This window comes from Archocentrus centrarchus, chromosome 21 (assembly GCF_007364275.1).
Source record: "Archocentrus centrarchus isolate MPI-CPG fArcCen1 chromosome 21, fArcCen1, whole genome shotgun sequence".
NCBI classification, from domain to species: Eukaryota; Metazoa; Chordata; class Actinopteri; order Cichliformes; family Cichlidae; genus Archocentrus; species Archocentrus centrarchus.
Genome location: NC_044366.1, coordinates 19,475,897 through 19,490,684, shown reverse-complemented (window position 1 = coordinate 19,490,684; position 14,788 = coordinate 19,475,897). Strand labels below are relative to the sequence as shown.

Here is a 14,788-nt window from a genome sequence, read left to right as displayed (position 1 = left end):
TTTGAATAACTTTTCTTTCTCATTCTGATGCTTTGTTTGAACTTGTGCAAGCTGTCTTGAATAAACAGGAGGAGCCTTAAAATTCTAACTCAATATTTCAAGAACATTTGTGATAGTTATATTTATGATGATACAGAGAAAAAAATGTGAAAATGTGTGCTTGATTCTTGCAGCCAGCAGCACTTAAATACATTTATAGATTCATTTACTTAAAAACGAAGGGCATTTTCCATCATTCTTTTCCAATGAGCTACTGTCATTGATGACATACTACCTAATTTGAAGTGTGCCAAAAGATGCCAGCAGCAGCAGCAGCAGCAGCAGCGTCATAGTGCAATAGTAGTGACACAGCATTATATCCAGTGACACAGTATAAGTCAAATGCAAGCACAAAAATAGCCTAGGTAGTGTTTTTCCCTGGAAATTTTAAATAAAAGAACACCATGACTGCTTAACACTTAAGTTTAACAATAACAAAAGTAACAAAACCTTGAAACTCTTCAGGGTCTTGCACGATATTGTCACATAATAAAACTAAAATATATTTTTATGCCTGGGATGTTGTAACTTGGGTCGAGCTTTTAAACCAGCTGCTTAAAGCCCTGCTTTTCCACCATGGAACCCCATCAGTAATTTCCATCCACAGTTTACTCTTCTTGTCATAAGGAATGTGACTACCAAGTGCTTCAGCGATGCTCTGTGGAGTCATTTGTTTACATTTAGGTTACACATCACCAGCTGCTTGTATCTCTTCCGTAGCCTGGCTGTGCTGACGGTGTGTTCTTGTCATATGGAGTGCAACCAGTGAGTGCTCCAGTGATGCTCCATAGAGTGATTTGTTTACTTTTGGGTCGCACATCACCAGCTGCTAGTCTCTACTCCTTGCATGCCTTCATAGCCTGGTTTTATTCAACAATGTGTTTTTTACTGTTTCCACCCTCTTTTTTTCTTGCATATTGAGCAAAGTATGATGCTTTGTTGGAGGTTGTTGAAGTAGCTCTAGTTTTACTAAATCATCATCATCAGAGGCATCACGAGGCTTTCGCTCTCAGACACTTAAGAGTAGAAAGGAAGTCAGAGCCTTCAGCTTTCAGGCCCCTCTTCTGTGGAACCAGCTTTTAGTTTGGATACAGGAGACAGACACCCTCTCTAATTTTAAGATTAAGCTTAAAATTTTCCTTTTTGGTCAAGCTTATGGTTGAGTTGGATCAGGTGACCCTGAACTTAGTTACGCTGCAATAGGCCTAGACTGCATGTTCCCTTTGTCATTCTTTCTGGGTTCATACACCACTCTGCATTTAATCATTAGTTATTATTAATCTCTGGCTCTCTCCCACAGTGTCTTTTGTCCTGTCTCTCTCCCCTCACCCCCAGCCGGTCATGGCAGATGACTGCCCCTCCTTGAGCCTGGTTCTACCAGAGCTTTCTTCCTGTTAAAAGGGCGTTTTTCCTTCCCACCATTGCCAAGTACTAGCTCATGGGGGTCATTTGATTTTTGATGTTTTCTCTGTATTATTTTATGGTCTTTACCTTGCAATATAAAAGACCTTGAGGTAACTGTTGTTGTGATTTGGCACTATATAAATAAAATCGAATTGAATTTTGGCAATATAATGTATGTAAATTAAATACTGTATGTCAACATGGGCAAAGTCTCATTTTTGAAAAGAATTGGTTTATCAAAAAAAAAAGTATCTTCAAAAGTAAGAAATGAAAGCATAAATTTTAATATTTTGCAATCTGTATGTATCCAATATCTACAATGAATATTGGTTGAGTGATTTAATAGTGCAATTTAATACTTGGCAGTCAATGTCATGTCATTCTGTCTTCATTCTATTCAATATAGTATATGAAACGAATGCTATTGAATTACAGCATGCCTCTCTAAGATGATTCCACCAGTGCCCAGAAACTCAGTGTCACAATGACTGGCTGATGTCTGTCTGTCTTTTCTTTTTTCTTTTTTCTTTTTTTCCTGGAATAAACTTCTTGAACGCACATGTGATTCCTGGAAGCATGCATAAATAAATAAGTGTTATTTTGATCATCCGCTGTCAAGATAGTGAATATCATGAGGAAGGGAAATGGGGTTTGTCCAGCAGCACTTAGATGCATGACTCCAGGCACCCCTTGCTCTCGTGGGGTTTGCTGCCACTTTCCATAATTTCATTAGGGTCAAAGCAGATGCTGTATACAGGTTTTTGCAGGAGACTGTGTGTCGGATGAGAGTGTCTACTGATAACCCATTTAGGAAATCTGAGATATTGAATTATTGTAAGGTCTTTACCTTACAATATAAAGTGCCTTGAGGCGACTATTGTTGTGATTCAGTGCTATATAAATAAAACTGAATTAAATTAAATTACATTTTTGCCCTCACTGTTTCTTTATATATTACATTTAATCGGATGTTTAAAGTTGAGATATTAGCTTTGAGCAGGATTTATTGGAAGAGATAATTGTTTTTAAAATATAATTTGTGTTTTATAAAGATCCAGTAATTTCTCCATCTCCATGTTCCCAGAAGTATATTTATTCATTATGAAGCAATTTTAACTAAATAACAAGATTCTGAACCAGAAAATATAATTAAAGATCCAAACAATAAAGAGCTTTTAGTTCACTTAAATGCCATTTTTTTTAGAATCTGGCTTAGGTTTCCGCCTACAGAAAGTCGGTGTATTTGAAAAAATGTTTTAATTGAATTTATGCAGACTGTGATGAGTGTTAGTGTAGCTAATACTGGTTCGGCGGCCCACACACTTCTGACTCCACAGCCTTCGTGTCACAATAAGAGGGTATGGTCTCAGCTATGCCAAGACTCATCCACACTGAAATGTCTGCAACAGCTCAGGGGCACAGTATGCTTGTATCTAAAAGAGAAATAGCATCATCTAAACAAAATAATCAGTGCCAAACATGCAGCCCAATTCCTGTAATGTAATAATAAATGTGATTGTTATAATGCTATCATTTTCACCACAGTTCATAACTTAAGACCACAGAAAATAACTGGTCTGAGAAAGCAGACAAAGCAAATGCTAGCACAGAGAATTCTATTTTATCTCACTCATTAAAGTCCACGTCAGGGTTTGTAATTGTTAATCAATTCTTGGCCCTGCTGACCACAAACACCATGGTGCTGAGCATCCTAGCAGAATATTAATGTGGCTCATTCTCTGCAATTGATCCATTATAGAGTCACTCACACACTGTGTGTGGTACCCATTGATATCAGTTGTGTTGCTGGAGGGTTGCTGCATTTTTACTGTTATATATAAAAATGCAAACTGTAATTTTATGCAGTCAGTGTTGAGGTGTCCTTGACCAAAGCACTTAACCCAAAATGACTTCTGAGGAAGTGCCGACCCATATGAAACAGCACTGTGTGGGCAGCAAACAGGTGTGCTTGTGTGACTAGATGACTTGGTCCTCTCTGCACCTGATTCTGCCAGAGGCCTCTTCCTTTTGATCCCCCCCCCCAGCTGCTTGCTCGTAGGGAATTGTTGATGTTCTTTCTGTAACACCAGACAGTGCAAAGCCCTGAGATGTGCACAAAGATGAACCCGTGAATTGTGAACTGGCACAATATAAAATATTTAAAATAAAATTTAATGAAGTTGCTGCAGTATGTCTGCTTGTTAATTGATGACGTATTATTCTTCTGAGAGTACTATTTCTGGGTCCATATTTCTACTGTGTGAAATGAGTATTTCTTATTTTAGTTTGAATCGATCTGTGGTAAAATATATATATTCAATTGTCATTCTACCCCTGTACAGCATCTTAGTACGCCCCCCCCCCCCTCCTTTTTTTTAACAGCACATCTTTAACTAAGCTTTAAAAACTCAATATAGACTGTAACCCCAGGGCTTATGGTGTTCCAGACAGCAATATTTTAAAGTTAAAGACCATTCGGCAAACTTTGCTTTTGGTATTGACATTATACTTACTTCTTCCTCACTGACCGGCCAAAATGTTAACTTTTAATAAAGACAACTTAACCTTCAACCTGATGCTTTTGCAGCTAAAAACTTTTAAACGTTTTACTTACTTTACTTGCTTTTTGAAGACAATGACTGCTACTTCAGGTGTTTGCTGAATAATATCTCTAGTTCTGCTCTTTGGGTGGTTGGGCCCTACGCTTGAGAACAGCTATGCTGATCACTCTGTTGGATTTATAAGAATTTAGACCATTTCACCGAGTCTTACTGTGAAGTTGTACCTCAGTGTTTGTTTGCTTTTGTATCTGAGGGAGCATTTGGATTCAAAAATGTCTGTTATGTCAGACAAGAAAGTCTTTTATGTGAAAATGTCTTGTGCTGCTCAGCAAGGTTTCTGGTGGGCACGTTTTGATGATTTTAGAAATACAAAAGATTGCTGTTTTAATTTCTTAAAGTCTTGTTAATTGTTTAAGGTTTTTATATGATGTTATGTTAGAGTCCAGTATGTCAAATCCCAGTTAACATTTATGAGCTAGCACGGTAACTCTAGGGTCTGATATGGTAACTTGAAATAAAAAGAATATTCCCATTACATTAGACCTCACTTCATATATTTGTCTTGAATCATTAGAATACCTTTAATTTTTTCCATTGATAAAAGCACAGGCTCACAATACTAGACTGGCTATAAAAATGATCGCAGTGAAATAAAAACGATCATCCTATCATGTTCTCTACAGTAGTGTAGCTCTCTGAGCGGCTCTCCGTAGACTGGCACTTCCTGTCAGACCGATCAATGGCCCAGCTTTTGACAGACATGGGGAATTTGAAGTGCAGTGAAATTGCTAGGTTCTTGTACAGGCATCGGAGCTCAAGGAGACTGAATACCATGCTGCTTGTCTTATATTATGCTGTTTCAACATCCACAAAGTGAGAGCTGGGCTTCTTCTCTGACTGACTATGTTGCTGTGGAAGATGCTAGGTGAACTGTGGGAGACAGCAGCTATTTGCTCAACTGTGCGAGGGTCAAGAATCATTTATATTTGTGTAGTTGTGTATTTTCGCTGACAAATTACTTGTAGTTGTGGCAAAGTGTTGCTTGCAGCAATTTGACAAACGCTCAGAAAATACTCCCAGTCCTGAAATTATGTAGCTAATTTGTTACCTTTTTATTTGTGTGTGACCTTGAAATTAAGTACTCCACTGTATTGTTTAGTTTTATTAAATTCCCGGCCTGCGAGAGTGAATGCATTTATAAAGTCATGTAATTTACATGCATTTTTAAGCAGCTCCACATGTTCTCTGCAGAAAGTGTTTCTCTTTTTTTTTTTTTTTTTTGCACTGGGTTGTGGATTTTCTGCGCAAATTACCAAATTCTGGCAACCACCTAGCAACAGGCTAAAAGGACCTGTTTTTAGCCTTTTTTGCACCTGGAATATCCTATGAACACATCCTATCATTTTGATTTCATGACAGTGACATCTCATTCATATCTACAAAAGTCTGCTTATGCATGCCTAGCAACCACCTAGCAATGGGCTAAAATAATCTGTTTTTTTTTTGTTTAGTTTAGTTTTGCATTTACGTACCTATAACACCTTATAAAAGCATCATGTCATTTCTGTTTCACATCAATAATATTAAACTTAATGACTAATAAATGACCCATTTTTAGCAAGTAAATAACATCTAACCCCCTCCCACCCCAAAAAAATAAAGCTTTTCTCAGTGTTATTATGTACATCAGTTTGCCAGCAGCACAAACAATACTGTAGCATGGGCATGCACTAGTTTATATAATTTAACATATCAGTAACATTCCAATTGGTTTCCATTACAACATGTACACAGAAAATAACATGAATTTCTGCTTCCACAGATGCTGAATGTGGCCCAGTTAAAAAGGTGGTCTGTGTATGTAGACTCCAGTACAATATATTGTATGTACTCAATTGAAGAAGGCTGAAATGTTTTGGAAAGCCAACCCTTTTATCCTCCTTAGCTGGCTGGTCACAGTTCAGGAGACTGTAGTAATTAATTCTGCAGGCCATTTCCCCTGAGGGTTCTCACAGTAGATGTCATCCCATCCACAGCAAACTCCTTTGGTTATGTGTAAAGACCAAATGAAGTTGACTTCATAGTTTCTGTTGTCTCCACAAAGCTGTGGTCTGCTTAGAAATGAAATTCACAAAACTTGCCTTTTCCCACCAGCTAGTTCAGAAATCAAACAGGGATCCTGCGTTTCAAGATTGCTGAAAAAGACTGCTGACATCTAGGAGGCCATCCATCAGTAGGTTTCTGCAGAAGCACAGAAACAGAGGCTTTCTTTTTATCACAAAGAGAATGGCTGTGTGTAACCTCTGCACAGCTCTGTGCACATCCTGAGGAGTTGGAGCCAAATTGAGCTTTATCAGCGAAATATAATGAACTCTGTGCAAGTTGGGAGTATTTGAATCACTGCTGTCCAGCATTTCAGCATCATAATCCTCTGTTTGCAGCTCATGCAAACGATTATTTGGACAAATGTATTAATTACTAATATATGTTTAGGATTTATGGAAGTTTTCCAGGTAACTTTTAGTCTTTCATATTTCACTGTGATTCTCTGTTGTGAAATATGAACCCGCTCAAGAGTTTTCACTAATTACATTATGATGTCTTTTTTAACCTAATATTTCTGCTACTGATTTATACCAAGGCCATCCATAGTGTGATTATTCATCGTAATCACTCCAGTGCAGAGCTTAAAATTATATCAAATTTAATGTTCAAATTGATGAAAAATGGTGTTTTAATTAAATTGGTTACGTTTAATTAGTCTCTTAGCAGAACGTGGCTGTATTAAGATTTGCTTTTCTTAATGTCATATTTTTAAATAAAATTTGTTTTGAAGCTGTCATTAATCTATGTGCATATCGCTCAGCATTACTGACTGTTCTCATTACCAACAACACATTACTGAAGCACAAATCACGCATAGAAATTACCATATATAAATCTGCTAACTGTGGACATTTATTAAATATGCTCAAGTATACTGAAAAATAACCATACTTTGGCCAACATCACAAGTCCTGCCTACTGCATGTTTTAATATGCGGTGTGTTATAGTTGAATAAGGTAAAAAAAAAAAAAAGAAAGAAAAAAAGTCATAACCTCTTAGGCACACAAATGTGTGTGAAGTTAAGCTAATGTTGTCAGATCCCAGTGGGAGTTAACACTCACTGGTACCTGATAAGATGTGCTAATGAACAGTAATTAAATCTGATGAGAGTAAAGAAAGCAGGTATTTTGTGAGCATGTACTAAATGACAGCCAGTTTTTGGGTGAATAAATTAATGCAAAATAAAGAATCTTTACTCTTCAAGCTCAAATTATATCGAAAATCCTGCCTTTTTAGATAATATAAATAGTCTTTATACATGTGATACCTGTTATTATATCATAAAATAACATTTCATGTAAATGAGGCATTGTTTTTCATATTTTACCTTCTGGCAATGTGCATCTCAGGTACCTCTTGATATAACTAATCAGATGTGACTTGGTGTGGCATTATGGAGAGTCGGGTCATTTGGTTTCTCTGCTGCTGTAATCTGTAATTTTACCTGCATTGCTGGGAGCTAATGACCACTTCAAATCCATTACACTTTTGTCTGGGCCATTGTGATAAGTGACTCTAATGTGCATGGCTTTGGGGGGAGAGGTGTAACCTAGCTTCTATGAGCAACTTGAGAACATACAGATTTATAGTCTTAATAGTCCACAGTACTGACTAAAATAAAAAATAAACAGTACAATTGGAATCAATAGCTAGCATGATGTTATAGGGACTACATGCATACATCCTTATCCTGATCGATCCCATATTTGTAGTGTTTTGCTGCTGGCTTATTCACACTTTCCATCCATACCACCTAGAAACTAAGATGTGAAATGAGTAAATAAATCAATAATAAATATGTAAAGTGGAAAGTATGCTTCAGTCCATTTTGATTCAGTCTCTCAACTCTCATCAGCCCTATTCCAGATGCAGCAGGTAGCTGCTCTCAATGACAAATCAGTGAAAACACCATATGGGACAGTGCATGCCCTACCAGAACAATTATGCATTTTGTCTGCCTCCAAAGAAATGCACGTCTGTAAAACTGCTCACATTTTGCCATATTATAACTTCATGAGGTGATAGTACAGTAATATTGTGAATATAACTCTTTCTGCTGAATCCAAGGAGCAAAATATATCAGTTGATAGACTGAATAGTTCACCCTTCTTTAAGTCTTTGGTTTGGACCCATAAAGACCATTCACTTAGGAATATGAAATACTTTCTCTAATACATCACTATACTTTATTGAATTGGAGCCTGCTCTGACTCCTTTGACTCTCTTTTAAGAAGAAGAAGAAGAAGAAGAAGAAACAGCCTTTATTGTCCCACAGAGGGGAAATTTGGGTGTAACAGCAGCCGCAGTTATTATAAATATAAATAAAGATATAATAATTCACACTATTAAGAAAAGAATATATATAAAATCAACAAACAATATTAACCTTAATACTACTAATAATAATAACACTATATACAATGTGCATGATGTGCCGGACTATTTACAGTATATTATATATTATCCTACATTGTGTAGGCTATTGTGGTTTTTGTTGGGAGCAGTGATGGTTATAAAGTCTTACAGCTGCTGGGAGGAAGGATCTACGGTAACGCTCCTTTGTGCACTTAGGATGCAGCAGTCTGTCACTGAAGGAGCTCTCCAGCTCAGCAACAGTTTCATGCATGGGATGGATTGCAGTTGAATGCATAAGTTTTGCTGCCTATTTAAATTTTAATCTTGGCCCTTGAATGCCAATTTTATTGTTATGGGTGGCAGATAGTCAGAAATATTATCATCTAATCCTGTTTTCTGGCATGTCAAAGAGGTCATGAAGCAAACAAACACATGAAGCCTAAAAGGAGAGTGCAGACTTCTGCAAATCCTGCAGTCAAACTGCTGTCATAATCATAATGATGGATAATTAACTACATGCTTTATCACAGTATTATGCTTCCAGCATATAGAGAAATACTCATATATGCAAAGTGTTTATAGGAAATATACTTTCTGTCAATTTACAGGAAGATGTTTGGGGTTTACATTTGAGATGTGGACAATACAGCAAACACAGAACTTATTGCTTTCCAGAAATATATGAGGAAGGCTCTCATTGTCATGACAAAACTAGTTTACTGGAAATAAAAGTCAACAGCGCTGTGATGTTCGTTCAAAATGAAAACAACATCAGACACCCTAATTCTTTTTTTTTTTTTTATTGTTTTTTTTGGCTGTTGTCATATTTGCATTGCAATCAAGCAGGCCCCCTTTTTAAGCAGCGTTCTAGATTGCAATCAGACACATTTAATGCCATTTTGCTGTATTTCTGTTTAATTGTAAATGTAGGGAAGGTTCCCAGTGGATCTTGTCAAAGCATGTCTATCCGTAGCATGTACAGAATAAACTGTCAACACAGTCACGCATAAAATAAAATCAGGCAATAATGAAGGCTTTTTTTTTTCTTTTTTCTCCTAACCCAGAATTTTTCCTGGAGCTGCTGGACAACACAGAGAAGTCCCTGAATGATATGTTTGTGAGGACTTACGGCAAGCCTTACATGCAGAATGCAGAGGTCTTTGAGAACCTGTTTGCTGAGCTGAAGCGCTATTACACTGGAGGGAATGTTAACCTAGAGGAAATGCTTAATGACTTTTGGTCACGGCTGCTGGAGCGTATGTTCACACTGCTCAACTCCCAGTATGTCATCACTGAGGACTATCTGGAGTGTATCAGTAAGTACACCGACCAGCTCAAGCCCTTTGGAGACGTGCCCAGGAAGCTCAAGGCTCAGGTTACCCGCGCATTCATCGCTGCACGCACATTTGTCCAGGGGCTCTCTGTTGGCCGGGAGGTGGCCCAGAGAGTGTCTAAGGTAAATGTTCTTCCACTTTAAAATTTAAATTTAACTGGAGTATTAAGGGGGGGAAATGTACTCTGTTACTTAGCTGCCTGTAACAATACTATGTTTTATTCGATTTCACATATTCTCATTACAGATATTTAGCATAAGCTGAAGTTACAAGTGGAATCTAAACAAGTTTTACTAAGCCAAGGGTTCGTTTCGTGCTTCTGCCAAAAGCACACATTTCTCCCTAGTTTTCACATGAACAAGTTTATCCCAGATATATTTTCCGAGTAATTTGAATTCTCTGGGGGCATGTCCTCAGAAAATTTGGTCCTCGAGGTGGCTTGTTCATGGAGCTGTCTAGAAAACAGTGTTGAAGGGTTTGTGGATTGCTCGGGAGAAATTTGCAGACAATGAAAAAGGAGAGAAAAGGAATGTCTGTTATCACTGTTTATTGCTCTCTTGCCTTATATGTGTTCATCCAGTATACAGAAGTCATTAATCACACTGTTGCCTGTGTATCCTGCTTGATGCAAAGCAATCCTTATGCAGCTCCTGCAGTACACCATACTGCCCTGGGAGTGTGTGTAGGGCTGATCAAATACAAAGTGAGATTAAAGGGAAAGCAAAAGGCTAAGCCTTGGATTTAGTCGCGCTCAACAACATTGTTGTTTTCACACTCTGTCATTTGGGTTCAGAGAAGCACTGATTCGCTTCATTGCAAATCCCCAGCCATCCTATTTGTTTGTTTTTTCAATATAGTATTTAGATCAGTTAGATCTGATTATCATCTTCATAATGAGTATAGAGAGAGCCACTTCACAGTAGGCTATATAACTAAAAGCTAATGAAAATATAGGAGCCTTGAATAAGGAGAGACATCGAGCAGATGGAAAAGACACTGCTGTATTCTTATAAATCCACCATTCATTTGGCCTGTTAATCCCCACCATGCTTGAACATTAAACATGTTCCCTTCATTTCCCCTGGGCTCTCCCGTTAACAGTAGCGGCAGTGAGGTTCATTTAGAAGCACCCACAGAGGATGTGTTGTTAGTATGCATTTACTGAGTTGCACTCTGCATTTCTTAGAAGCCAGCATGTCCTGGCTTCACCTCTTGACATTTCAGTGGGACCTGAGATCCAGGTCATGTGTCTGGGACTGCAGCCCTTTGATCCCCAGAGTATAAACTCATCATGAGAGATCGGGTGTAAGCATAATAAAAACAGACACCCTGCCAGAGGTATCTGTTTCTCAGCGCTTCTAAGATGTAACATCCATGCTTATTGCTGCTAGGATATACAATATATTGAATTAAAGTAGGTGATGCAGTATTTTATTGCTTTTCACAGCTCTGAGGAAGGTAAAACTTGTGCCTAGATCTCATAAGCACAGCTCAAACCTATGCTCGATCATTGCCTCAACACCGCACGTGCTTGTGCTTGTGCTATTTGAAGTGAATAAAATCTAATAATCATTTTGGTAGTTGACAATTTTTAGAATACCTAAAATTTCATGCAGGTAACTAAAAGTAATGTTTCCATCACATGGAAGTATTTTCTGTAGTAATAAACTCTTCAGAAACAATTTGCTCTTTTGTTCTGAAAAAATGCCATCTCAGCATTTTATTTTTAGTCAGTCACAATTGTACTTGTGTTTTAACAGAGTCAGGTTGCATCTGCAAACACTTCTTGTAGACAACAAAGTATAAGGATAGGTGCATATACTGAATATGGAATACCTGATTAACAACAATATTTGGGTCCTCCTTCAAAGCAATATTAATGATCATCTGCATGAATTGTTCAGTGTTTGTAGAGAAAGAGTGAAAGAAAAAAATGTGTTTTGAATTTGTGAATTAATTTCTTTTGCATTCTTTTTTTAAAAGATTTTCATCAAATCAAAGCTTGAGAGAAGATGAGAGACTATAGTATAATTTTAAAGTTATTAAAGTGTGGCGTGAAAAAGACGACTTTTAAAATATCATTAATATTTCATGGATAAAAATACCCACAAAAAAAATACCTATAAAAAAGTTGTGAATATGAGATTTGAATACAATAATATAGGATTTTTTTTCCTATAAAATTCTAACTACAGTATAGAATTTCCCTCTGGGATCAATAAAGTTATTACTAATACCATTAGTGCTAATGCAAAGAGCACTAACAGTGGTTATTTCTCATCATGACCTCTTAATCCACAAGAAACTGTTTTCTGTCAGCCTTGGGCTGCTGCCTTCCACCTGTGTCAGGTGATACTGATGCTAGCAGAAGCATTTTTAGAATATTCAGTGTCAAGTTTGTATGTGACGCCAGTTGTCTGCGAGTTGATGTGTGGGGGTTGTCTGCTAGTGAGGGCAAGTGTGTCTGTGTGTAACGTTCTTTGTGTGCGACTCTGAGTTGCAACAAAAATACATTCGCTCCTCTCTTGTGATTCTTACCTCTGCACTGAGAAAGAAGGAGGCATTTGAAGCACATCAGTCGGTAACAGGCATCACCAAGATTAGAGTTTCTCTAATTTGTAGACTTCGGAAAGGTCAGCCATGTTTTTCTCTATTCCAGACTTGACTTCTACTTACTTGGCCTGAGTGGGTGAAACATTCAAAGGCAAAATGGCAAAAATTGTGTAACAAATTAAAAGAGAATTGACCATAAGTAGCAATTTTTGCTGCACTGCACGTAAATAATTCTGGAAAATAAATAAATAGTTTGTTTGTTTTCATCTCTTTTTAAAACAAAAAGAGCAGTGATACAACATTATAACTTCTTGGAGCTTTTCTTGAAGTTTAACACAGTGAGACACTAATAAGTGTTAGCGTGTGGCAGAGTGTAATATGAAAAGGCAGTTTTTCCAGACTAAAAGATGCTTAAGAAGAGTCTTGTTGGTTCATGAAACAGTGAAAATAGTCCATTTAATTTCAAACATCCTAACAGGGCTCCAGAGTGGAAGCATCTGCGTGCTGAGATTAAGAATAGTGAATGCTGCACATTAGAAATCATTCAGTATTTTTTTTTTTTTTATCAGATCACATAGTGAAGTTTGTATTTGCTATCAGATATATTTTCTCACTATGATAGACACACGCAAATAAGATTTTTGCCCTTTAGTATTCAGTCAGCTGTCTCCTGCAGTTTTTTTTTTCTATACAAGTATTACTTCACTTTCATAAAATCTCATGAATGAATCAGATGAACGTTTTTCCTTGCAGTTAAATACCGACTGTTCATCAGAATAGCCTAAAGGTTGATCATCAGGAGTTCTTGTATACTAGAGGGTACTTCTACGGCTTCCAAGGGGTATCTGGAAAGATTAGTAATTTAAAATCAAATCAAATTAACATTTGGAACATGGGAGGTGGTGTTGATGAAGGGTGGATGCACGCAGGGAAATGTGGGCTTGTCTGACCCAAAAAAAAAAAAAAAAGGTTTGGAATCATTGGGCTGCAGTAGAAAAGTCACAACAGAAACGTTTTAGTCAGTTTTATGTATAATAAATATGATAAACAGACTAAAACTATCAGTTTGTCATTTTACAATTTGTACGTCATAGCATATATGCACACCATCTATATCCTTAGGCTTTCTGCTGGGCTTTGTATTTGTTCACGAGTGATATAACCTTACATTTTAGAATTGAAATAGATTCTAAAATTAGATTCTGATGAGTGGGCAAATGGATATTTGACTTTATCTAAAGACTGAGTTTAAAATCCAAGCCAAATTGCCTTATATGAAATGCTCATCGGTGGTGACTGATTGCATGAGAGCATTCTCTAAAAGTCTTCAGTCAGCAAAAACTGTCTCTTGTCCCAGCTCTAGGAGCATTCCTGATTAATAACTGAAACTTTTTTTTGACAATAGAACTTTTCAAAAGTTTTCTACTGGACACTTTTCTTGCTATAAATTACTTAGAATACTTTAACAGGCACAGTTAGTTCAATAACATAGATCTATAATTATCATGTGTTTCATAGGAGCTATGCACATACTAATGACTGCTGTCACATTCTGTGTCCTTGCAGGTTAGCAGCACCCCAGCGTGTATTCGAGCTCTGACAAAGATGCTGTATTGCCCCTTTTGTCAGAGCATGCCAGCAGTAAAACCTTGTAAGAATTACTGCCTGAATGTCATGAAGGGCTGCCTGGCCAATCAAGCTGATTTGGATCCAGAGTGGAACCAGTACATTGGTAAGTCTTTTCAAGCATTTTTTTTTTTTTTTAACCGGGGCTCTGCTGTTCTGTTATTTCTAAAGTAACATACCAATTAGATGTGTTGCGATAAATTAATGTCTGGGCGTATGACTTTATAATATGACTGAATTGAACTAATGGATGCGGGAGAAAAGCAAAGACAGCATGTTACATCATATGCAGATCTAATTTTCACTTACGCCATCACTTTTAGCGGTTCCTTTTCGCTGCTATACACAAGGTTATATTTTAATTGCATACCAAAAAGTGACACCAATTGCTGTAAAGCAGAATGGATAATAGTATGAGTCAAATAATCTTTTAAGCTGCCTGGTTTGAACCAGCAAACTGCACCAATGCTCTGAAATTACTTAAAAAAGTAAGCTGAAAGCTGCATGCTGGGATGTTGTTTTGGGTGACGTGGGGAAAAGCTGTAAACCTTTTAAATTACAGGGAGTAACTAGATAAAAATTTAATATTACCAATATTTCTTTGTTTTGCTCACACCTTAATCATAAAACAAAGATGCTTCAGGGACTGTGAGACCTATATGTTCAGGAAGCAAAAAGGGAGGCTATAATAACTGGAATCATCTTAAGTGGCCTTATGGTGGATGCTCATATTAAACATGGCCAAACTTTCAAATAATAGGTCAGCATATATGTAATTTATCCCTATGAGCCAAAAGCTGAGGCTTTCA

The 14,788-nt window shown here is 37.2% G+C and overlaps 1 protein-coding gene across 2 annotated transcripts in view; it reads left to right on the top strand.

The window, feature by feature from the left end:
- The window catches only part of gpc6b (glypican 6b), an 87,097-nt gene that overhangs the window by 33,300 nt on the left and 39,009 nt on the right, over window positions 1-14,788 (top strand). For both annotated transcript variants that reach the window (XM_030757575.1, XM_030757577.1), the window contains exons 3-4: window positions 9,531-9,922; window positions 13,920-14,085. In XM_030757575.1, the coding sequence (XP_030613435.1) occupies window positions 9,531-9,922; window positions 13,920-14,085 (558 nt within the window). The remainder of the gene's footprint in view (window positions 1-9,530; window positions 9,923-13,919; window positions 14,086-14,788) is intronic.